Raw genomic sequence first — 25,780 nt, 5'->3', positions numbered from 1 at the left:
TTCCTAGACTCTATAGTACCACGCCACCGAACTGGAACTTTGGGAATTCATTTTTTGCTGCCGAGGACGAACTGAATGGGAATTAAACTCTGGTTAAAGAGGCGAGTGAGGCCAATAGTCTCAAAGTCTCTATATATAAAAAAAAAAAAAAAAAAAAAAAAAAAAAAAACAAACAAAAAAACTACGGTCCGGTCTTGTGGGAGCCGATGTGTCCATCAAATTGATTTTGAAGCATAAATTGTGTATTCCGGTCCGTTTATTTTCGGCCTAAAGCGCTTTGGTCTATTCAATACACTAAGAACAAACGAACCGTCGCTTGTTTAGCGCTACGCTAATCCTGTTTTTTGGCCAATTTGTTGCTTGGGTATTTTACCACGGTGCCTACAGAACAGATAAATACAGCTTGCACTACCATCCGCTAGGGAGCGCTTTCATCGTATCCGTCACCGTGTGCTGTCAGCTGTCAAAAAGCCACGAATGGAAGTAAAAGAAAGGAGAGAAAAAAAACGACGGACGTGTTTGTTTTCGCTCCGCGTTACAAAGATTTTCCTGGCGTTGGCCGATACAGTCCGCGAGACGGCAAGCTCCTGTCGTTCCTGACGAGAGCAGAAGAAAAACGGTACGGTTGTGTGAAAGTGGAATCCCTTCCGCAAGGGGAAATGTTTAATAATCGAACCACTCGTGTGTGTGTGCGAGATACTACAGAGACAAAGTGGTGTGAAGTGTCGTGGTCGCTATTGTGCATAAAATCAGCCTGAAAAAAGTCATCCCCAGCACCCTTTCCTAAAAGGGGGTGTGCTTGTGCGTGGAGTGAAAAAAAAACAAAGCTAACCTTTCCGAATCACGGCAAAAGCCCGTCTGCGCAAACGGTTGCCACAGTTGTCGCTGTGTTCCATTGGCTCTACTGGCGTTGGAGTAACCAACAAAGCTCTTGGAACAAACCCAAGTCTCGCCCCCTGGGGCTGTACGAATATGGAGGCAAATTGCAATTCTCCGCAATACGGCCCCTCCCCGTCGTCGCAACGTAGTAGTCAATGCGGTGCGCTTCTCGCTTGAAATCTAGTGAACGTTCTTGAAACGTTGAAGGGAAAGTTCTCAGGCCGCCCTTCGAAAGCTCGACCACGGGCACGTACTTGTCCTTGTCGACCGTAGTGTGCCGTGCAGTTTGGATGATGTGACCAGCGCGGTGTGTTTTTAATTGCCTGTATTGTGCATGCGTGTGTGTGTGAGAGAGAGAGAGATAGAGAAAGAGAGCTATTGTGTGTATCCGATAACATTGCCACCCTGGTGGATTCACCCTTTTTCGGGGTGTTTTTTTTTTGTTGCAAATCCCAATGCTGATGTTGCTGCTGCTCCGTGTGTCATATTTTGGCCTGTGACGTACGGAAGGGGAACCACCAGCTGCACCCTTTAGCTGTACAAACTTGTTTGCTTCGTCCGTCGTGTGGCCTAGTTTTCTTAGCTTTTCTGCAACACTTACCAATAATTCCACCATTTGCAGTGGGTTATAGGCGCTTAACCCCTATCGACTTCGGTTTTCTCACAGCCCATTCGCCCAACTTTGCCCTTCCCCGTAAGCCACACCACACCACCGTAGCTGTCCAGCAACACTTCCAGAATCATCTTCGCCCCACAGGACACAATTTCTTCTTGCCTGGGTGCCGTTGGTGTTGGTGCGTTGGCCGCATTCAATGCAGTTGCGAATGCACCACACCGTGCTGTTGTGCCGTGTGGGGGGGGGGGGGGGGACTGCTGCATCCAGAATCACGCGGCGCAGGCTGCTGTGCCGACGTTTCTGCGTGGTAGTTGCGTAGTGTCGGGTGGGAAGTGGGCCACACTAGAAATAAAACGGGCAACTTTCCCCCCTCCCGAGCCATCCCCCCCGCGCGCAGGAAAGAAGGGAGACAAAAAAAACTAAACAAAAAGAATACACACACACATACACAAACACTGCGGCGGTCATTTGCCGTGTCGCTCTCTCGCCTGGTGGGTCTAGTTGGCCAACTACGACAGACGCGCAGAAATGTAGCCTCGGCAACCAACCGACGGACGCGGATGGCAGAAGAGGGGGGGGGGGGGAGATAAAGGTTTACGTAGTGTTTTAGTGCAGTGCAGTGTGGTGCATTTGTATGGGATGACATGGAAACAATTCCGAGACGAGAAAATGGGTTTGCAACCAATCGAAGCTGACATCATTCATTCTGCGGACAAACTAATCGATACATAACCATTCACGCCCAACCATAGACTATGCTTACAAGGGAAGCAGAGGAAGGGTTAGTTGTGATTTTCAAACATATTTCTCGCGTCGGTGTTAGTGTCACAGTGTAAACCACAAGCGCAAACAAAAGTTCGAACGCACACAAAAAAAAAAAAAAACACAAACCCTTTTCGCATGCTCCATGCCGAGAAGCCATTTGTGTTGTACGTACGCCCGTTTTATGCGAGCTCTGCTGCATAATAACGCTTTGTGGTTGGGGAAGGAAAAAGCTGAAAACCCGATAGGAAGCTGCAGCTGCCATTTCCTGTCCATATGCGCTCGTGGATAGAATATTTAGTGGCCGGTGTGTGTGTGTGTGTGTGCCTCTTTTTTTGTAAGGGCACACCAATGAAGCGGAATAATCAATTGCTTTGGTGAGGGCGAGAATGTACTTTCCCGTGCCGAAGCGTTCGTTTGATTCAATTTCCAAGAAGATAATTAAAGAGCAGCGAAGCTTCGTAACGGTAACAGTTGCTTGCCCCATTCCCTTCAATTATTTTAAAAGAATCAAATCGCCGATGGCTTTGGTTGTTTATACACCGGCAGTAGTTTGATCATATACCATTGGGATTTTATCACAATTTATTAAACCTTTATTCTCTCGATTTGATCGCAGATTTGCTAAAAAAAAAGCACGCTGCCCACGTGCACAGCGTACGGATTAGTGTAGTGTTGCTAGTGTGTGCGTTTATAGTGTGAGTGTGTGTATGCGTGTTAGTGTGCTCGCGTAAAACGTCCGATCCGCCCTTTCCTCCCCCCCTTCCCTCTACTAACCACAGCAATCAACGTAAGCCGTGGTTTGTGTGTGCTCTAAACCCTGTGACACACGCTGCTTGTTGCAAAGGCTTGCGGCCCGGCGAGATAGCGGAGCATCGTAGTAAGCGCAGGCACCGGAAGAGCCCCGACCGAAGCTGGATGCGTCCGAGATCGGGCTGAGGGAAATGTCGGCGAACCGTAGCCGCTCGATGCTATCGGTCAACCTCGAGGCGGCCGCCATGGCCAACGATCCGCTGCGCGAGCTGTTCGAGGCGTGCAAGACGGGCGATCTGGCGAAGGTGAAGAAGCTGATCACGCCGCAAACGGTGAATGCGCGCGATACGGCCGGAAGGAAGTCGACCCCGTTGCACTTTGCTGCCGGTAAGTAGTGTCTGCGTATTATGGGGAGGGGGGAATGAAGCTGGTACGGTAACAGGTGGGAAATGATAGAAATGGGAAGAAGATGAAAAACACACCAGCAACCCACATAAAGAAAAAAAAAAACCTATACGGACAGAGTGTGTGTGTGTGTGTGTGTGTGTGTGTGTGTGTGTGTGTGTGTGTGTGTGTGTGTGTGTGTGTCTGTGTATGCATTCGCAACATCCGGTACTAAAACCAAACTTCACTATATTTCCAGCGTAAAGAATACGGCAAGGAGCACGGGAGGGAGGAGGGGGGAACGCCACTTCATCCCGAAAAGTGGGTTCTGATTGCAAAAATACATTCTTTTCTTCGCCGTTGTGTGGAGTTGTGTTGTAGTTACCCGACAGCAAGAAGAAGAGCGGAAATGTCATGCCAGATGACCGACTACCGAGCCCACTCAAAAGCACCAGCCAACACAATACGGAAAGTCGTGTGAGCGTGAGTGAAAGCGAAAGCGTTGCACCATTGCGCTTTTACTTCCGGCACATCCGGATCTCACGTACACCGCTTTTCCTGTGCACGAAGAACCGCCATGTGTGTGTGTGTGTGTGTTTGTAGAGGGTAGAGAGAGAGAACCCAATGCAAGGGCATCATTACTGAAGATGCACGTAGTCGCTGATAGCAGATGCTAGGTAATGGGAAGAGCATGGTGTCCATGACTGTCACCAAAGGGCATTATCAGTCACTATGGTAGATTAGCTTTTGCTCGATGCCGACTTTGCTGCGAAGAATGGGGTTACAGTTCTCCCTTTTAGCAAGATGCTCCACCACTCCCCGTGCCCAGTAGTTTTTTTGCGTTTAAGGATTGCCACTCCAAGGTCGTAGTGTTTCAGCTTGCAAAGTGCAAAGGGTCATTCGAAGGGAGGATGAAGATGATGATGATGAATGCGATAGATGAGGGAGCAGTTTCTTTGCCTTCCTCTATCTTCCCGGGCTGGTGGTCGGCATGGAAAGATGGAAACATGCATAATTAAAGCGAGATTGGACGCTGATGATGCTGCATAGATTCGGCCTCGCTGCTGTAGGAAGACGCCAGCGTTTGGGAAATTTTGAACGATGAAAATGGAGGTCTTAATTATTTGGCAAACACGTTTGCCAGTGTGCCTGGGCGTTGGTTTAGCTTTAACGAGATTTTATTCGCACTTACTCTGTGCGCTGGTGATGGGCGGAATGTTTGGTTCCCGTGAAGCTTAGCTTTTCCAAACTAAACCACATAAAGTCTTCTTTCTGCTCGCGTATGTAAGACGTTCTAATGCGCCACTCAATGTGTGTGTGTGTGTGTGTGTGTGCGGAAAGGAAGATACACGATACACGATAATAAGCTTAACGAGGTATATGACCTTCCGGCTGAACGGAACGGAAGTGCCCGGGTAAGATGCTTTGCCAATCTTTGTGTTGGCATGAAACTAATAGGAATACTTACTACTACTTGCCACTGGATGTACATCAGCTACACACCAGAACAGTATCATTTAATTGTGTTTAAAGTGCGATCATGTTACTCGACAATAACAACAACAAAAAACAATGGTTCGTTTCCTTTTCGCCTTCATGAACAACAGCAGCACGTGACATCGCAAATCATACATACACACTCGGATGAATTCTTGCGTGGTATATGTAATTGCGAAAGTCTTCAACAACAACAGTCAGAGAAAATGAGCTTCGGCGGCACTCGTGCTGGGGTTTTTTTTTTGTTGGCCTTTGCGTTTGAAGTTGCAAATGAGGTACGTGACGGCAATGCCTAAGAACTATCGGAGAAAGTCAGACGCGTACCCGGTAAGGTTGCAGTTGCTGTTGTTTCTTTGTTGAAGGTTGGCATTGAAGCAGCAGACAGTCATATGAGCTCGGTCGGCTTGATGTCAAACTGCCTAAAGCGTGGTTTGGCGTGGAGCATTTGAAGCTATCAAGGAGATCGCTGCCACGAATTAATCAGCATAGCAGAGGGTAAAGCGAAGGTTGTCTGGTGGAGCAGAGGGGAGAAGAAGTTTTTTTTTTAAATTATAGTAATAAGGCTACAACGAAGCTGAGCTGCTCTTGTAGTAAAAGCAAAGGTTAAGTTTTGTACAGTTTTAACATCGAAAAGCATGTGGGAATTTAAAATCTAACGGATCGTTTTAAATAATTAAACTCTACGCATCAGAATATTTCCTACTTTTGGGCAATAGCGATGGTAAGATCTTCAGACGAAAAAGTAGTCGTCAGATATAGTGATGGGTAAAGTTGGCAAAAATCCGGAGTCGACTCCGATCCGACTCCGATAAATTTGGAATCGACTCCGCAAGGTAGGACCGCGCTGTAATATTCGGAGTCGTTCAGAATCGTCCGAAAAGGCCCTGAATCGTCCAGAGTCGTCCGGAATCGCCCGGAGTCGGAGTCGTCTGGAGTCGCCCGGAATGGGAGTCGTCCGGAATCGTCCGGAGTCACCCGGATTCGGAGTCGTCTGGAGTCGTCTGGAGTCGCCCGGAGTCGTTTGGAGTCGGAGTAGTCCGGAGTCGTTCGGAATCACCACTAGTGAAGTCAGATCGTAACCAATAGTGAAACATTTTCCCTGGGACGGCTTGCTTGGATGTTTCCAAAAATAACCTTGCAAATATATGGCTGGCAGAATCGTTTGCACTGGTTTCCTTTATAAACCGTGAAGGCTAGTGCACTGTCCCTTACATAGTGACAATTTACACTCCTTTACAACCTGTATGGGAAAATCGCACAAAATGAAACAGACTTCTGGTAGCATTTTTTTGAAACTATTCCTTTTAGCAACCAATTTTGGTGGAAATTATGAAAAGCTGCACCGTACTGCTGGCATTAAAACCGTAGCGGATGAGTCATGCCGATCTCTAACTGCCCTTGCAAAACAGCATTAGGACGCATCATTTTCGTGCTTTGGCTCTTTCAAATGGAAAGACGAGCGGGCCCAGGCCTTTGTCTGCCGCCTTGGGTGCGTACACATGTACACACCTCACATGTACACGCTACGAGGACGAGACTCTGGATCGTGACTCACCTACGCGCAGCTTCAGCTGCATGTGGTGCGTTTGCGGGCAAGACGCACGGCAGCTTTGCAATGGCTACATGGGGGTACGCATGCGATCTGCGCAATCACTCCATGCATGCGCAACCGGTATGCCATAAAGCACCGCCAGCTAGCCGTGCCGCTTGCGCCACGGGGCTGGCTGTGCGTATACAGAGTGGTGCGGGGTGGACAGTGGTGTGCATACTTTCAAGCATCCGACAATGTTTAATGAAGAGTTTACACATGCTACAACATGATGTACATCATCATCATCACCAACAGCATTATTGATGGCGAATGATGATTGCGCCTGTACGGACTAATTTGTGAATTATCGTACGCGAACGGATCGATGGTTGGTTTAGATATGTTTGGTTTTGTTTTAGGCCAGATCGTCGTTATGATGGGGGAGAGGTAAGAAAACAAATTACAAATGACGGTTTAACGTGCTTTACACCGACAAATGCTGGCGACTGCAAAATGATAAATTATTACGGCTGGCGGTGCCGTGACCAGGATTGCTCGCGAGGCTCGCACGTTTCGCAAGGCAACAAACGCTATTATGTATGGGCAAATTGTTCAACTGTTTACCAAAGTGTGTCCACCTGCGCAATCAAACGCTATTTAAAGCAATCAATAAAACAGGCCCCATCTGCTGCATTTATCATGTAAACCAACTCCCCACACCGTTTTTTTCTGGTTCTACGCCCAGTTTTCATTATGATAAGTAATCACATGATCTTTACGTTCGATTGCATTTAATGGCAGCAGTGCCTTGGCTAAAATGGCACCACAAATGATACCGAGATAAGGAGTCCGTAGCTGCAGTAGCCTTATTCGTCCCGTATTCGTCTCGTACCTTCGGCAAACCTGTGACAAATCAATCAGAAAAGTTGTGTCCCATTTTGGTTTGTTTGTCCTGCGGTGTATGTGCTCGCTTCAAACAACGGTCGTCTCGGTTGAGTGTGGTAAACATTTCACCTGAAAGTGAATTGCGAACGAAAGTCGTCCCGTCCGACGTCGCCGTCCCCTGCCTCTCTTTCTCCATTGCCATTCGAGCGAGATACGCTTTTTCTTCGTGTGTTTGCACGTTTCCGTTTAAATTAGTAATTAACACCCGCCGATTGTACGTCTCTAATTTAATTGCTTGGGGTTGTTCTTTTTTTACAATATTCGTCGCAAGAAAATACCAACCGATACGATACGGTTCCGATTGGCCTGTTTGACTTTTTTTTCTCAGTGCAAAATCTAGTTAAGTTTTGCTACGAAAAGGACGGTAGCGGCGGCTGCGGCCTCGCCCTTTCAATCGATTGGCAGATAAAGTTGATCGGGAAAAATGGAAACTCGCTCGCAGTTTTGGACGCTTTCCTTTCCGATCCGAGCAGAGCAGAGAAGAAAGAAGGTGGAAAACGATCGATACTCTCACAAAATTAAATAGATGTATTTTTCCGATCCAATTTTATTTCACATTGGCTTCATGCTCCATTTTGTAAATCCCCGTCGCAAGAATGCATCGCTCACAGCACAGCAAAAGCACTTTTCCTTGCCCCAACCCGGAGCGGCCAGTGTACCCCGGCGGCGCGATCGTTTGTATCGGCATATGTGAGTCCGCACGATCCCGTATTTCGGACTCGGGTTTTCTAAACCTTTCCGCAAAACACACAGCTGTCGGAGGTGGGGAAGCGCGTAAACCGCCCGTAGTGATGTGCCCCCATCGGGTCTGTACGGATCATCTTCCCGATCGATCAATCGATCCGAGCGGCGTGAAAGCGCACGGAAAGAACTCTGTTCTCCTCTTCATCGCTCCCAGTCCCCAGTGAAGGAAGCTCGTTTCGTTTGGCCAGATTGCTTCCAAATACAACGACCCCACAACAGCTGGCGCAAACCTTCAACCTCTCCTTTTTGGGCCCATTCCCCCTTCCAATGCTGTGCGCAAGTATGGGGGGAAAATGGGGCCAATCATCCGTGTGTGTCTGTGCAAGGGTTGAAAAGAATTGGTCGGAGCTGGCTCGCCGGATCATTTTCCGCCTATCCATTGCTTTGTATTTTGAGTTGAGCGTTTGTTTTTTTGCGCTTTGAAATTTTCCCTCTTTCGAGCGTAATCTCTCTCAATCGTACCTGTAAAAGCCTCACGGGTGAGTCCCGGTGTGTGTGTGTGTGTCAAGTCCCGGGGTCAGTGCCGATGGGGTTAATCAATTTTCCCAAACAAACCTTCTCCTGCCTGCGTAGGGAATTAAGCCCCATACACACCATGGCTTTTGATTAGAGCAGGCGTTGAATTGGAGAAAGGAAAAACGATCCCCTGCGTCTGCCAGAAAGAGAAGGCAGCACAACAGCTGCTCGAGCCGCATCCGATTGTCCAGCAGGGCGGCCGCGGTACTGTGTTTCCCTGCCAACCGATGCGTTGCTTTTTTATGTGTGTGTGTTTGTTTGTTAATCTTCGCCTGCTTTTCGCAGGCCGTTTGTGTGTGTGTGTGTGTTGGCATATGCTTCTTATGCTTCCGCACACAATGTTGCTTTATGGTGAAGATTCCGGTGGATGTAGTGAGTGCGAGGGAAATAAACTGTGGAAAAAAAAACAAACCTTTTCTTCATAGACAAAGACAACAGTGGGTGTGGGTGTGGGTTTGTGCTTTTACTATTGATACTAGCAGTTTGTTTTCTTTTCGCCCTACTTGTGCTGTCGTTTGTTTTCTTCTTCTTCTTCACTCGTTGGGTTGTTCACGTCTCCTTTCACTATCTAGTCATATTGCCGTGAAGCAACGCGAAGGTTGACCACTGAACTAGGGAATTGGGAGCGGAGGGGCTGGGAAATGGCCAGACAAACAAGACCACCGTTTTACTACCGTGTGTGTAGAGTACAATGGGTAGGGGTTACACAATTCATCGATGAACTTGAAAAATACTTTTGGAATAAGGAATAAAGTTCAAGGTTTTTCGTTCGCTAGCGAGAAGCTGTAAAAAAGGTCATTTTCGCAGCGAACTTTTCATATTTTACGATCTTACACGGACCACATTTTTCTGCTATCGATAGCCATGTTGTATAAACCATCGCCATTTCCATCCCCTATTTCCATATCGTCATCAACGGCCGATGCGGCCGTTGCGGAAAAGCGGCAACAAGCGTGTGTGTTGATTGCGCGTGCTTCTCGTGCGTAGAAAAACAAAAGCACAAGAAGCTTGCATCGGCTATCGGCTGAATCTGCAAAACACAAGCGCAACAAAGTAAGGCAGCGGGATGTAACAGCCTGTGGAGGATGGTGGTTAGAAGACCCAACGCACTGTGTTGGAGAAGTGTCTTTCGCGGAGCGTCCGAGATACCGGGCGGTTTACAAAACCACTCCCGCCCCATAACAAATTGTTGTTACACCAGCAGCCAGCCAGCCAGTCAGCCAGCCAGCCAGCCAGTCAGCCAGCCAGCCAGAGCTAGGTGTGCTTTTTTACGCAAAAGACGTCAAACGGCTTTGCGCGATGGCGCGCCGTGACCTGGTTTCGCGCAACGTAAGGCTCCCGGCACGCGGCGTACGTGCGAGGAGGAGGAGGGCCACAGCTCCAGCACTATGGCGAAGAAGAGTAAGAGGAAGATGCCGCACACCACCGTATGGTCGGCCAGATTTGCAACCCGAACCGAAGACAAAAAAGGGTGAAAGAAAGGGAGAACTGGTGCGGTTCTCTCTGTCGCTCCTGCCCTCGGGTGGGGGTTCGAAAATTGCATGCAACTGTATCAACACCATGGCAACCGCAACGGTTTCTGTGTGGTGTAGTGGTGGCGTAGTAGCGTGGTATGAATCATTTCCAATGCAACGGCCAGGCCAGGCTTTTTCCAGTCCAGTTAGATGGTCGATTTGGATGCAGCTTTAGCTGGCTGGTAGTAAATAGGGCCAAATGTGGGTTTGTTTGTTTGCTCCCCGTCGGAAGCATAAAACGAAACTCCATTTTGTTAATCACGACCTCTTGCTGCCATTTCTAAATGACTCGTCTTCAGAATGCATCACGTATGTAGTTGGAGTCACATCTGCATGTTTACTAAGGGTGTTCTGTGTGTCCTCGTCGAAGGTTTCCTCTGCGCTGCTCTACGTGCACTGGAAAGGTTTTACCATTGTATAGATACATAGACACACACACACACACACACAACCATATCCCATCTCTTTGGATCTTTGCCAAATGAGCTTTAGCCTTGCCTGACCTTGCACTGGTCCCTCGATGGACCGTTCAGCAACTCACACATGTGAGAGCAGCACGTGAGAGGCTCTAAACGCGTTACGGATGTCTCTTTTGGGTGTGTATGACCTTCGGGAAGATATTTCATACAGCTATCCATATTTGAGGAAGAAAGCGATTGCTATTTACGGTACACCTTCCAATTATCCGGATGCCTCCCATGGGGGTGTCCCTATAGGTTGGAGGTTATTTTGAGTGTCTCGAGGAGATTCGAGGTCCGATGAGGCGTTTAGATAACACGCTGTTTCGTATTTGCTGTTTTAACAAAATATTCAGCATTCACCGGAACAGCCGGATGACGCATCTCGTCGCGATATCCACCAAGATGAATCACGAATCCAGCGGTGGCTGGGGTGGTCGCTTGACGCAAGAGCAAACGGAAACGGTCGTCGGCCACCAGCTTGGCTCTGCTGGTCAGCCTCGCATAACATTTTCGCTCGATGAACTCGATGAAGCGGCCCCTACTCCCCTCTGTGTAAATCCATTACGAACCAACCGTACCCACGAACCCTTCGCCAAGAAGCTCTCTTTGGACGTTATAAAATGTTACAAAAAGAGTCAGTTATTGCGAACTCAAAAAAAAACGGACTACAAGACAGATTCGTATAACCTCGCACGCCTTGAAACGGACGTGTGTGTTGTTCCGAGCCACCGTGGTAGTGTGTCTTACGAAAGCTTGCCTACTGTGCTCGCTCGCTGGCTGACTGGTTGGTTGGCTGGCGCTACGTCAAAATCATAGTAGCCGTATGATTGCCACCTTTATTCTCCCCTCCCTTGGGACGGTTTAGCAATCCGCAGTGAGGCGCGTCTCTTGGCGTGAGGCTTTGTTCGTTAGTATTTTTTTTGTTTTTTTTTTTTGTTTCGTTGGTTGATTGTGTCATTCGTTTCGGTGTCTCTCTAGGGGCACACACATATATGTACCCCTTCGACCTGCTGGCACGATATTATGCTCCGTTCTGTGCAATAACTTCTGTAACTCCAATGTAACCCATGGAGGTATGGAGGCTCTCAGCAAAAGAAGCAAGTCCGTGGTAGCGACAGCAGGTGAAATTGACCGTAATAAATCATTCGACTGCAGCAGACAGCGGGGCCGCCACTGCTACTGCTGCAGCGGCGTTGAAACCGAACGTAAACTAAACGGACCGTGAAATCGAACGTGCGCGCCCGCCCGCCAGAAGTCGTGTGCCGCATAATGGCAAAAGTGAAGCTTCCGGTTCCGTGGTGCGAAACATAAAAAAATTGGGTCAAGAAGAACGATAGAACCAGCTGCTTGCGGGTGGGGGGATTGGGAATATTATGGTTGTAAATTCCAAAACCTAAAATTGGATGGAATGCTTGCCTCAAGAGGCTCAAGAACAAATGAGGAGATCTAGTTATATTGTTAACATTAGGTGATGCCGATGGCCAATGAAGATTTCCGCCAAGGTCTGACCTAGAGACGAGATTGGAGAATGGATCATTTAACATAATGGTTCATTTTCTACCTTGCCTAGGCTGTGTGGACTCATTGAACGACTTGACTGTATTTCCAACCATTTCTCACACGTTACCTCAACCTATTTCGAGCTTCCCAAGGTTCCGTATCCATCATTACTAAATACTGGTATCGTCTAAACTCTACTCCGCAGGTTACGGCCGACGGGACGTGGTCGAGTTTTTGCTGGCAAACGGTGCTTCCATACAGGCGCGGGATGACGGTGGACTGCACCCACTCCACAATGCCTGCTCGTTCGGGCATGCGGATGTCGTGCGTCTGCTGCTCGAAGCCGGTGCCAATCCGAACACGCGCGACAACTGGAACTACACACCGCTGCACGAGGCGGCCAGCAAGGGCAAGATCGACGTTTGCATCGCCCTGCTGCAGCACGGTGCCGATCCGAGCATTCGCAACTCGGAGAACAAGATACCGCTCGATCTGGCCGACCCGTGCACTCGCCCCGTGCTGACCGGGGAGTACCGCAAGGACGAGCTGCTCGAGGCGGCACGCTCCGGTTCCGAGGAGCGCCTGCTGGAGCTGCTGACACCGCTGAACGTCAACTGCCACGCCAGCGATGGGCGCAAATCGACGCCCCTGCACCTGGCGGCCGGGTACAACCGGATCCGGGTGGTGCAGATCCTGCTGCAGCACGGCGCGGACGTCCATGCGAAAGACAAGGGCGGGCTGGTGCCGCTACACAACGCCTGTTCCTACGGCCACTTCGAGGTGACCGAGCTGCTGATCAAGCACGGTGGCAACGTGAATGCGAACGACCTGTGGGCGTTTACGCCGCTGCACGAGGCCGCCTCCAAGAGCCGGGTCGAGGTGTGCAGTCTGCTGCTGAGCGAGGGGGCCGATCCGACGCTGCTAAACTGCCATAACAAGTCGGCGATCGATTCCGCCCCGACCCGGGAGCTGCAGGAGAAGATAGCCTGTAAGTGTTGATGTGTGTGTGTGTGTTGCAACCGGATGATTTGGATAATATCTACTAACGTTCCATTTCCTTTCCCCTTTGCAGACGAGTATAAGGGCCACTGCGTGCTGGATGCATGCCGGCAGGCGGACATACAGCGGCTGAAGAAAAACCTCACGACCGAAACGGTCAACTTTGTGCACCCGTACTCGGGCGACACGCCGGTGCACGCGGTCGCCCAGTCCGTCTACCCGAAGCGCAAACAGGTGCTGGAGGTGCTGATACGCAAGGGCGCCCTGCTGAACGAGAAGAACAAAGACTTCCTGACGCCGCTCCACATCGCGGCGGACAACTCGCACTACGAGCTGATGGACGTGCTGCTGCGGCACGGTGCCAAGGTGGATGCGCTCGATGGGCTCGGCCAGACGGCGCTGCACCGGTGCGCCCGGGAGGACAACATCCAGGCCTGCCGGCTGCTGCTGTCGTACGGCATCGACATCAGCATCGTGTCGCTGCAGGGCTACACCGCGGCCCAGCTCGCGACGGAGAACGTGCTGAAGATACTGCAGGATCCACCGTCGGACACGGTCGATCTCGAGTGTCAGCTGCTGGAGGCGGCCAAGGCGGGCGATCTCGACACGGTGCGGCGCATCGTGCTGTCCTCGCCGATGACGGTCAATTGCCGCGATCTGGACGGGCGCCACTCGACGCCGCTACACTTTGCGGCCGGGTACAATCGCGTGCCGGTGGTTGAGTTTCTGCTCGAGCACGGCGCGGAGGTGCACGCGTCGGATAAGGGCGGGCTGGTGCCGCTGCACAACGCGTGCTCGTACGGCCACTACGAGGTAACCGAGCTGCTGGTCAAGCACGGTGCCAACGTGAACGTGGCGGATCTGTGGAAGTTTACGCCACTGCACGAAGCGGCCGCCAAGGGCAAGTACGAAATTGTCAAGCTCCTGATCAAGGTACGTAAAGGGTGCTGCGGGTGTGTGTTTGTGTCATTAAACGCGTGTTGAACAACTAACGGCTTTTCTTCGTAGCACGGAGCTGACGTGACAAAGAAGAATCGTGACGGCGCTACGCCGCTCGATCTCGTCCGGGAAGGTGATCAGGATGTGGCCGATCTGCTGCGAGGCAATGCAGCGCTACTCGATGCCGCCAAGAAGGGTAATTTGGCGCGTGTACAGCGACTCGTCTCGGCCGACAACATCAACTGTCGGGATGCACAAGGGCGCAACTCAACACCGCTGCATCTGGCTGGTAAGTAGCAGATAATGGATGTGCCCGTGGTGGCTAGGAGCAATCCTAACGCGGACGCTGTCTTTTTCGCCACCAGCTGGATACAACAACCTGGAGGTGGCGGAGTACCTCCTCGAGCACGGCGCTGACGTGAACGCGCAAGACAAGGGCGGCCTGATACCGCTGCACAATGCGTCCTCTTACGGGCATCTCGACATTGCCGCGCTGCTCATCAAACACAACACGGTGGTAAACGCGACGGACAAATGGGGCTACACGCCGCTGCACGAAGCGGCCCAGAAGGGGCGCACGCAACTGTGTTCACTACTCGTGAGTATTACAATCGCAACAGTGCAATGATTGGGAGCGAAACTATAACCTAATGCTCATCACTACACAACAGCTCGCCCACGGAGCCGATCCGTTCATGAAGAACCAGGAGGGACAGACCAGCCTCGATCTCGCCACGGCTGAGGATGTCAAGTGTTTGCTGCAGGACGCGATGGTCGCCTCCCAGGGTACGGTGGCCGGTGGCACTGCTGCTGGAACTGGTGCTGGCACCTCGCAGGCAGGCATCCTATCGGCCAACGGCGCCCTCTTGGCAACGAGCTGCTCGCCAACCACCGAAACAGTGACGCTGCCGACCGGCGCCTCCATGACACTGTCCGTCCCGGTGCCACAGGTAGGAATAACGGCAATGTGGAAAGTGAAAGTGCGCGAGAGGGTCTAATTTAACCGCTATGCTTCCTCCAGCTCCCGGTTCGTAGCTGTCTCAGCCCGGCGCAGGGTGCTGAAGCGAACGTGGACGGCATTGTGGTGGACCACGATGATAAGATGCCGTCCGTACCGTCGATTGAGTCGTCCGTTTCGGTGTTCCTTACCAGCCTGCAGTTGGAGCATCTGATAGATCTGTTCGAGCGCGAACAGATCACGATGGATATATTGGCCGAGATGGGGCACGAAGACCTGAAACAGGTCGGCGTTTCGGCGTACGGCTTCCGGCACAAGATACTCAAAGGCATTGCGACGCTTCGCGCCACTACAGGTAACATCAGATGAGCATGGCGCAATCTTCCATCGCTTGCTTGCTTACACACATGTTGTATCCGTCCATCCATTCGCAGGACTTGGCCTTACACCGAACCCGGGCACACTGCTGGTGGATCTTCTTCCCGACGACAAGGAGTTCCTTGCGGTCGAGGAGGAAATGCAGGCCACCATTCGGGAGCACCGCGACAACGGCCATTCTGGTGGCTATTTCAATCGTTACAACATTGTTCGGGTAAGTTGAACGGCCGTTCGCGTTGTTTCTCCGCTTGCAATCTAATGCACATAAAACATCCGGACAGATACAAAAGGTGCAGAATCGGAAGCTTTGGGAGCGGTACGTGCACCGGCGGCAGGAAATATCGGAAGAGAACGGACACCAGGCGAGCGAGCGGATGCTGTTCCACGGCTCACCGTTCATCAACGCGATCGTGCAGAAGGGTTTCGACGAGCGGCACGCGTACATCGGAGGAATGTTCGGGGCCGGTATTTATTTCGCAGAGCACAGCTCCAAATCGAACCAGTACGTGTACGGTATCGGTGGCGGTATTGGGTGTCCCACGCACAAAGACAAATCCTGCTATCAGTGCCATCGGTAAGCGTTGTTTTCCGCCGCTGTCGTTCGTGTTTTGATCTAACCGTGTTGGCTTGTGGTTATGGCTTTGCAGGCAGTTGCTGTTGTGCCGTGTGGCGCTTGGAAAATCGTTCCTACAGTTTAGCGCGATGAAAATGGCCCACGCACCGCCGGGACATCATTCCGTGATCGGGCGACCCTCGGCCGGTGGTTTGCATTTTCCCGAGTATGTCGTTTACCGCGGAGAACAGGTAAGCTCGAGCAGGTTTTAAAGTAGGGCCCTTTCGCCACTCGCGCGTCGTCTAATCCAAATCCGTACTTCCCTTCCCGGCAGGCATATCCGGAGTATTTGATAACGTACCAGATTGCAAAACCGGACGACGGTGCGAACGGCGAAGAGCCGGCAAGATGATGGACGATTTCTGCCGCTAGTAACATCAGCCAAAACAACAACATTCTCGTTTCGGTTGTCGGCGGTGGCACGAGTGGCACCGGTGGTGGCAGCAGCAGCAGCACCGGCCCGAACAGCAACGGCACATTGGGAGGATTCATTACTGGTGGCAATGGGAATGGTGGTGGTGGAGGAGCAGGAACCAGTGGAGGAGTAGCAGGTGGTGGCGGTAGCACAAACGATGGCACTGGCACAATGGTCGCATCAAACTTCACTCGCATCCGTTCGACAACTCGCTCGACGATGGCCAAAGCAACGGCGGTGCGCGTTTCGACGGGGAAAAAGTTCAGCCAGCTGCTGATTATAACACCGGCGGTAGCGATCGATAGCAACGAGCACGACGACTATCATGGACCGTTCAACTCGTCCTCGCTCGACAGTGGTTGTGGCGGGAGCAGCGAAGGGAGTCTGTCGGACGATTTGCTCGAGGAGGACGAACAGCGTCGCCAGCGTCGAAGACAGCAGGGAGCCGGTGATCGCAGGAATAATAACGATACCATGCATCAACTACCCCCTTTGCTAGGTGGTGGTGGAGAACGACGCGATGGAAGGGGAGCCACGTCGTCGCAGGGCTCCTGGCGTTGGTGTGGTTTGATCTGCTCGGCTGTAAAATGCTTCCGGGCAGCAGCTGCCACCACGGGCAGCCGGCGATCACAGCAAGGCCGCCCATCGCCAAGGCAACCGCTCGCTGGAACGGCTGTTCGCTACACGACGACTTCGGAAGGTGTGTGGGGCCAAGGTGGTGGTGGTGGTGGTAGTGGTAGCACTGGCCGTCGAGAGGGAACGACCCGGTTCAGCAACAACCATGTGTACGAGTACACCATCAAGAGCTATCATCATCCGCAGCGCGGCGAGCGTCGATCGAATGGCGGAGGGTTAGCTGCAGTTGCGCTTCCAGGTACCGGAGGTGCTGGCAGTCGTTCTGCCTCGATATCGTCCGACACGTCCGCGCTGTCGATGCTGGCCGAAACGGGCACACTGGCCGACCATGACCATATCAACAACAACCACAACAACAGTGCAGGACACCACAACGGAAACAGTCTAGCAAACTCATCCATCGGTACGATCGCTTCGGGGGTAGGTACGACATCGATCGTTGTCACCACCACCACCTCCTCCTCGGGAGCTTCCTCGCCAACCATCGAAACATCGACGATCGGACGGGTGAGCGAACGGAACAATATCATGTACAAGTTGTGACCAGCAGGTTGGTCTGAATCGAGCGAAAGTCGTCCGATCGCGTATTTTTCTAATGCAACCGCAGCCAACCATATAATAGCCATCGCTTGTTTGCCCTCTACTGGACAGTACTGCCAAAGCAACGTGGGCGCGAGTATATCATACTTCTTAATATGTATCGTGTGTCTTTGCATTGTAGTGGACCCTATTAATCACCAGTTTACGATCCTGCCAATACTAACGATCGCTGCATCAGTGTCTGTGTGTATGCGTGTATGCGTGTGTGTGTCTCTGCGTGTCACTCCAACATCCCATCGATCATTGGTAGGCTTTTAATCATTCATTCAGTATATTTATACCCCATTTTTTGATTCGGGATAACCGTACAGCGCGGTCTACCGCTTTGTACCATGTTTTGTATCATTTGGCATCGGGCGAGTGAACAGTTCGAAGCGAAAAAAGGACACTAAAGATGATAAAACAAAATCAAGAAAAAAAGACCAAGCGTTGTGTTGGGTGCCCTAAGTGCGCCTGTTTCGCGCAAAAAAAAAAGAATGCCTACGGTAAAAAGCCAAACAGCCCCGTGTGTGCGAGCTATTTTTACTGTAATCTAATTTCACGAATGTATGGAAAATAACCGGACAGTACGGAAGGGAAAAGATGTGATTTGTTCGCAAAAGCTGTCAAGCGAACGATTAGCGAACGGATAAGGCTTATTATACGAAGTTGGATTACATTACGTTACGAGTCCCACATGGTTGAATTTTCGAATTTAAGCGTGATCATTGTGTGCGTGAGTTTGTGGTATTCGAGAGAAAGAGGCAGTAGGAGAGGACGAGGAAGGGGGCGATGAGCAGAAACAGACACATTATACAACCTACATTTTTTTTACTGTAATAATAAATAAAATCGTACGGAAATATTGAAACCATACAACACATATTTACGTTATAAATGAAGAATTTTCCGAAATCATAATCAAAGCACTAGAATAGAGAAATCGAGCACAGATAATAGATCATAAGTTGTGTTATTTTCGACATTTTAATACGATTCATTGCATTCTTCAGCTTCTAAATACGATAAAAAGTTAACAAATTATTGAAAAAAAGATAAAATAATTTCTCTGCTTTGATTCCACACGTCACCGTAAGGTTGCGTAGAGCTGTCAGTTCAAGCTCCATGGTCCTACCTGTTCGATATCAGTCAAAACAAACCACAATTTGCAACAACAACAGAAAATCAACACAAACGCATCGCCTCTTCCACCTGGCCGCATGGTTTTGTCGTGGCACGAATCTCATTCTGGCATTAAACGTCCGAATCTCAACCGGTTTTAGTCATAGTGGTATTTTTTTATCGTGTTCTAATTACCAACTGTCGCGTGTGCGTATTTGCTGCCGAGAAGAAGCTCTAAACTTGGCCTTGAACCAGCTGCATCATCAACATCAGTGTCTCGCGCAGCAGAAGGAAAAATAGCGTTTAGTCCCCTTCCAAGAATACGATTCCGTGAAGCCGAGCGTGTATCATCAGTGTGTGTCGTTTTTTTTAATATTGCGAAAGAATTTCAAGGGCCAAAAGAAAGGTCGATTAGGCTGACGCAACAGCAGGGCACCGCATCATCCGTTCTCGATCCAAAGTTCAGACGATCGTCACGCCAGAACGAAGCGGACGGGCGCAACAGCCAGTCAGCAGTAGTCCGTGCTGATTGGCGAGTAATTTTGCGTGAAATCGCTCCAAGCGACCATTCCCTGCAGTGTGTGCGTGCCGTGTGCTGATAAGCGGACGGAAGAACAGACCGGAAGATTCTACTGTAAAAGGTACTAGCAGTAATAATTTTGATTTTCACGGGTTTGTCTAGCTCCCTATTATATGGCTTTGATATAGAGGAAGTGGACCATACTGTGCGTTTGCGGGCGCGGGGTGAATGTACCCCCCCCCCCCCCATCATTTTCACGATGCACTTGAAAGGCTTTTCGCACGACGATTTCCAAAGGTGTATGGTGATAGCAAAATGACAGAGAGAAAGAGAGAAGAGAAGGAAAAAAATCGTCGCTTTCAGCCAGTGAAGCTAAATAATACACCACGTTTTCGTCTTTAGCTCTATTAACAATTCCAATCGCATGCGCATCACTTACCTGCTGCTAATGGGAAAAACACTTTTTTTTAAATAAGGAAAAACAAACCTGTTGAATGTAGTTTACTTCCTGTTGCGAATACGGCACAAATTTGTTCACTAATTGTCGACGTTTTCTGTTTGTCGTACCACCCGTACCACAATGTTTTGCCATTTTCTTTCATCCGGCGGGACTTTTACAGCCCAGTTTCAGTGCCTTCTAGGATGGACATTCTTTGGGAATCGCTGGCAGGTTAGTCAGGCAGGCAGAACGATGCACCAAACAGGGAGGGCCGGCAAAGTAAGCTTGGAATTTTGCGGAGTTGGGAATGAATTTTGCACCAAAGCTCTGTATCTAGTAGGCGTAGTGTAATCGAGCGGGGAACGATTCCTTGTATGTGCGTTTAGAAGCCTAGCGCAAGTGGTGTAATTGTTGCGCTAGCGTTATCTGTTTGTTATACGCCAAATATCATTTATAAGGAGGAAAGAACACAGTAGATTAGAACAGTACAATTCGTGTTTGCTTTCCTCCTAGTAATTACAACGTTAAATTAGTGTTTGTAGCAATTAAAGCAATTAAAGCCATCTAGCGCGGGCGTAAACGTTCAGCACCCCTAGAAACTGTCATGCACTTCCTGAGTAGAATGAAACTATTCTTGCGTATGACACATTTCTCACCCATTCTAGCACTTTCTTTATGTTGTTAATGAGTATTTTCAGATTATGGTTCATTTTTCCAACTAAAAACTAATTTCTCTCCCATTGCGCTCGCTCCTAGAAACAACCGCATCGATCTGGAGCATGGTCTTCCCGACGGCCCCGACTACGCCCGCCTCCCAAGAGTGGCGCCGAACGTACGAAACAATCAAAGCTGGCCACGATGAAGCGTACGCCACGATCGAGCGTGCGATCAAGCTCGAGGAGCACGAACGTCCCGATCTGGCCCTGCAGGCGTACAAGGACGGCATACGGCGCATCGACGAAACGCTTGCCCTGCCAGTGGAAGTGCCCGACCTGGAAGTACAGGGCCCGCTGGCAGACGAAACCTGGCAGCAGGCCGTCGCGATGATCCACAAGCTGAAGCGGACGCGCGGTGAAGTTCTGCAGCGCGTCGGACAGCTCGGTGGCAATGGGTCGTCGGAAGCGGCCGGCGGTGCCGAAAATGGTACCGGCCAGCGGCCCTGGACGTACACGGAGCTAGCGATGGCACTGCGGGACATGTCGGATGCGGCGACGGCGGACGAATCCGATACAGACCGGCTGGAATTGCTGTTTTCGTGTGACGGTGTGCAGGTGTACTACATCGAGCCGGACGGCGTGGTCAGCCGGACGATGGCCGACTCGACGCTGCGCATCGTGCGCATTGAGGGCGACGAAAGGCGACAGCTGCAGGCGACCGTGTTTCTGCAAGTGATCGAAACAAGGTCGGCCACACGCATCGAGAACGCGGAAGAACCGCTGGAGCAGCTCGAACCGGTGGAGGCGAAAGAGGAGGATGCGGGCAGCAAGGGTACAGCGCCACCGGAGGAACAACGGCCCGATGGACCGGACCGTCCCGGCTTTCTCATCTATCCACTCATCCCGGGCGTTTCGCCCTGCTACCGGACGGAGTACGGCGCTTTCATACTGCCCGATCTGGGCGCGGACAGTGAGCAGGGACGCGCCATCGGGCTGGTAGTGCCGGCCGAGGCCGATGAGGTAGTGCTGGAGATTTTGGTCGCCTTCCTGCACGGCATTGTCACGCAGCCGTCCAGCAGCACGGGCCCGGCACGCGTTCGCAAGCGGTCCCTCCTGCCCGACTCGACCACCGTGTCGGCCGGCATCATCAAGGGTGCCTTCTACCTTTCGCAGGGCTTAGTGCGGGGTGCGGAAAGAACGGGCCAGCTCATCGCTACCGGCACACCGTACGTTATTTCGAAGCTGGGCCAAAAGCAGCCGGCTGCCAGCGTGGCGCCAGATGGCGCACAGGAAGCCGCCGCCACCACCGTACACGTGCCGAAGAACGTGCGCACCGGCATCGAGATTGCGAAAACGGTCACCGGTACGGCGGCGGGCGTGACGAGCTACGTGGCGGGCAAGGTCGGTACGGCCACGATGGCACTCGGCCGCTTCCTGGCACCGCACATTCAGCGGCACGGCAGTGCCCTGCTCGCGTACGGTACGGGCATGAGCGAGCAGGCCGCCTCGGAGCGCATGAACGGTGCGCTCACGATCTGCGCCGGTGCGGTGGAGGGGTTCGGCACGGTGTACGAAGGGCTGGAGCGGTCCGCTTCCATCCTGGGGCAGAGCTTGAGCTCCAGCACGGTCCAGATAGTGGAGCATCGGTACGGGTCGGAGGCGGGCCGGGTGGTGGGCAGCTCGCTCGATACGGTCGGCAACGTGATCAATGTCACGCACAACATGAACTACATCACCCCGAAGGGGTTGGCCAAACGGACGGCCAAGAATGCGGGCAAAGCGCTCGTGGCCGGGTACAGGCCACCGGTGCCGGAGCTGGACGGTGGCGGTGGTGAGGCTGGTTCGGCGGGTGCAGGTGCTGCCAGTGCGGCGGCGGTGGGCGAATCGTCACGCAGCCAGCAGCGCATCGTTCCAGCGGCCGTACTTTACCCCGATCTGGCAGGATTAGCGAAGGAGGTGCAGCGGAAGGAAGGGCATGATTAAAGGCAAGGCAAGGTGAAACGACCAAGTAAGGGAAGAGAAGGGAAGTAAATTGAATAGCTACCCCCACAGATAGATTTATATGTTGTAAAGTATGTGGGAAAATGTTAAAGAAGGGAAAGTTTAAATGGATCCAATGGGATTGATTGTGTGTGTGTGTGTGGTAGAGGTCAACATTGTTATACGCTTGTTTTAAAAAATAGGAATCTCATATACAACAAAAGGTAGATTAAAGAATACCTGGGGTGATTGTTACTATTTTACATCGATTAGAGAGGATTTTTGTAAAGGATTTAATCAATAGTTATCGTACCACGTAAGAACCGCGTGATAAGAATCTCAACTATGAAAATGGTCAGATTTCAAACAGTTCTTTTCCTCCGCAACTTGAATCACTTCTTTACTATCAGCACAATGATATTGTACAATACAATGTAATAGCTCGTAATAGCTTAAGCGGTCCGGGAGAAGTCTGAAACATTTTACTCAACAAATAAACGATACAAATATTTAAAAACATGTTAAAAGAACGAAAACAATTTGTCCGGAAATTCATTCCACGTTTTATCACACAAATGACACGCCAACCCCGTGCGCGCGCTCAAATCTGTCACGCGACTGCAAAGCCGCCCGCGCTCGATCGACCATGCGCGCGTATCCATAGCAACGCACCAACACAGCCAACGGCCTACTGCACTGAAATAGCAGGATCGCATGACGGAACGGTGTGGTGGTTGTGCAGTAGCCGTGTATTAGTGTGATTGTGCGTGCAACGCGCGAAAGGGATGGCAGGTGCGAAGGAAACAAAGGAGGAGTCATTCAATACTGATCAGTCTGTTGCCATCTCGTTCTTTTGGTTGCCTGTATCCCAGAAGCGCATGCTGAATTGGAGGTAGCAGCACGAGAGCTGATCGGTGTTAGATAGACATGGATGGCTTCAATTTGTGTGAAATTAAGACATTTTTGTGTGTTGGTTCACTCTATCGTTTATTACCTTCGCGTTAATTCACATTCGGTACTATTATCACCTGCGTATATCATTACAACTGCCTGCCTGCGCTGTTGCTTTACTTTTCCGGTACACTACTTATGGTTAAGAGGACCGATGTGCTCACGTGTACACAGGTATTGTTATTTTCCCTATCTTTTTTTTTTAGGATGCATTCTGCTCTTTGTTTTTTTTTGTCTGTTGTGGTCTCTATAATTCAATATATAATTCATCCCGTTCCCACCTACGGGGGGGATCGATGTATTTTTGCCTGTTTTGCTTTATCATCACCCATCTTCCTCTTGCGAGATGAAAACAGCGAAAGAAAGAAAGAGAGAGAGAGAGAGAGAGAGAGAGAGAGAGAGAGAGAGAGAGAGAGAGGCGAGCATGTGAAAGTTATTTATATATTTATGTAAGTTGCTGTTCTTTTGTGTACTATATTTATTTACTTTGCTTTGCACATTCTCTCTTACGCTAAAACATTTCATTTTGTTTTGTTTCATCACATAAACACGCGCTGCTTTCCTTCCCTTTTTTCTATCTTTCCTTCTATATCTTGCTGTCTCATTTCTTGCTTTGTTTTTAAACGGGTTATGAAGGACGATCTTGTTTTATTCGATTAGTTTTCTTTTTATCATAATTTATATGCTGATTACCCTTTTCCGCTTTCTATTCCTTTTGCCTGCTGTTTACTGCACATGTTTTGCGTTTCTTCCTTCTTCTCGCCCCTCCCTGTGTTCAATTTATTTTAGTCAGTATGTAATAAATATATCTTCTTTTTTTACCTTCGTTTGAGTTTGTGTGTGTGTGTTTCAATGAGAGCCTTTGTTTTCCCTTGTTGGGTTTTGCTAATGTGTTGTTCTTTTATAGTTTCTTGTTTTATAACGCCAGTGTTTTTTCTTCTTCTTTTCTTCAAAGGGATTATCTTCTTTGTTACTTTCTTTTGAATCTAATCCGTAATCACCGCTTACCAGTTTTCATTTTCTTTGTGTTATTTCTCTATTTAAAAAAAACAGCAACACACAATTAAGAAGCTTTCCTCTAGTGTTTCACTCAAATCTGCAGCACCCCCCCCCCCCCCCCCACACACACACACACACACACACACACACATACAGCCGGGCAGCCTTTCTTTTAGATGTACTAATAAAACTGCTTCATAATGATCATTTTGTAGAGTTGATAATAATTCGTGCTAAGAAGAATTAGAAAATGATAATAATTATTATAATTCTAGTAACAGTCGCACAATGTCAATACTACTCTTTCATCCCTTCTTCTCGTGTTCTCTCCTCTGTTAACAATTCTTCCCCTCTTGCCTTTCCCCCCTTCCCTACACACATCTCTGTACACACACACACATCACGGTTAATGCTAGCGTCTTCCTTTTCTACAACCGCTTCCACACTGCACTCTACTCGAACAGCCTTGGGTTTTGTTGTGTTGCTTTGTTAGTAAGATCGAATTTAACGGGTTTATCCCCTATATTTGAGTGTATTTTGGAGAGGGGGTGCACCATCGCACATTCCGCCCTTTCCAATTCAGAACATTGTAACAGAACTAAGGAATTCTTGCGCTGGAAGCGCGGGAAAGTCTCGTGCGAGAACACACACTCATACAGTCTACACCATGAACACACTTTCGGTTATTGATTTTTTTACCCTTCGGCCGACACGCACAAACACACACACATATGTATATGCAATTGAAATAAAAAAAGAGAGAGAGAGAAAACAAAAACATTCCATTGCGTGCGTGGCGTTTGGTTTGGTGCGCAGTCGCGAATGGATCACAGCTGCAGCAGCATGCAACAATGCAACAATGCAGCGCGCGTAACATAATGCTCATTCATTGTACATCATTCACTTTCCTTCCTAGAGAGGGCATTTGTTTCCATGTTATGTTTTGTCATCTGCATTGCGGTTTCCTTTCGATAAAGTTTCTCTTCTTACGCGCACACACACACACACACGCACACATACACACCACACACACACACATACACACCACACACACACACATACATACACAACTCAACACATACACCTTCGTTTGTTTTAGTTTTTTTCTTCTTTTTATATGTTACACTCATATGTTCAGACCATTTTCTGTTTTGCTTGTGTTGTTGCTCGAGAGGTTACAATTACATTCTGCGCTCACGTTTCCTGTGTTTACTGTTTTCTTTCTTCCTTTCCTTTCTTTCTTTTTTGCTTTATTCAATCATTTACTGCTACTTCGGGTTTTGTGGGCTTTTTTCTTCTTCTTTTTCAGTTTCTGAATCAGTCCCATTTGATCTGTACCTTCTTCATCACAAGGGGTGGCGTGTGTTTTTCTCTTGTTTTTTTCTTCTTCTTCTTCTTTGTTTGCTGCTGTTTTAGAGATTTCGAAACTATTTTGTTTTTTTTTCTTCTACTTTTCCTTTGTTTCTTTCCAATTTTCCTGTTCTTTCTTGTTCA

The 25,780-nt window shown here is 49.8% G+C and overlaps 3 protein-coding genes across 11 annotated transcripts; all 3 read left to right on the top strand.

Moving 5' to 3' along the window:
* Positions 1-491: 491 nt before the first annotated feature.
* LOC121587981 (poly [ADP-ribose] polymerase tankyrase) lies at positions 492-16,371 on the top strand. 2 transcript variants are annotated; one of them, XM_041905407.1, is made up of 12 exons: positions 492-619; positions 2,877-3,397; positions 12,308-13,090; positions 13,175-14,034; positions 14,110-14,329; positions 14,406-14,638; positions 14,712-14,990; positions 15,062-15,353; positions 15,433-15,590; positions 15,658-15,950; positions 16,024-16,180; positions 16,264-16,371. In XM_041905407.1, exons 2-12 carry the CDS (start codon positions 3,202-3,204, stop codon positions 16,339-16,341), a joined length of 3,549 nt encoding a protein of 1,182 aa, XP_041761341.1. In that variant the 5' UTR covers positions 492-619; positions 2,877-3,201; the 3' UTR covers positions 16,342-16,371. The 2 variants fall into 2 exon arrangements, with proteins under 2 accessions (XP_041761341.1, XP_041761342.1); XM_041905408.1 differs by lacking the exons at positions 492-619; positions 2,877-3,397 and adding an exon at positions 11,972-12,104.
* Positions 16,372-16,575: 204 nt separating this feature from the next.
* On the top strand, positions 16,576-17,583 carry LOC121590698. Its single transcript, XM_041910593.1, has one exon. The coding sequence runs from the start codon at positions 16,576-16,578 to the stop codon at positions 17,581-17,583; it is 1,008 nt and encodes a 335-aa protein (XP_041766527.1).
* A 1,190-nt stretch (positions 17,584-18,773) lies between these two features.
* On the top strand, positions 18,774-22,573 carry LOC121588599 (protein spartin). 8 transcript variants are annotated; one of them, XM_041906709.1, is made up of 3 exons: positions 18,774-18,910; positions 19,882-19,931; positions 20,457-22,573. In XM_041906709.1, exons 2-3 carry the CDS (start codon positions 19,904-19,906, stop codon positions 22,337-22,339), a joined length of 1,911 nt encoding a protein of 636 aa, XP_041762643.1. In that variant the 5' UTR covers positions 18,774-18,910; positions 19,882-19,903; the 3' UTR covers positions 22,340-22,573. The 8 variants fall into 8 exon arrangements, with proteins under 8 accessions (XP_041762643.1, XP_041762640.1, XP_041762641.1 ...); XM_041906706.1 differs by having other exon boundaries at positions 19,882-20,338; XM_041906707.1 differs by having other exon boundaries at positions 18,774-19,382.
* Positions 22,574-25,780: the final 3,207 nt, after the last annotated feature.

The sequence above is a fragment of the Anopheles merus genome, chromosome 2R (genome assembly GCF_017562075.2).
Source record: "Anopheles merus strain MAF chromosome 2R, AmerM5.1, whole genome shotgun sequence".
NCBI classification, from domain to species: domain Eukaryota; kingdom Metazoa; phylum Arthropoda; class Insecta; order Diptera; family Culicidae; genus Anopheles; species Anopheles merus.
This window is presented reverse-complemented; position numbering and strand designations above follow the sequence as displayed.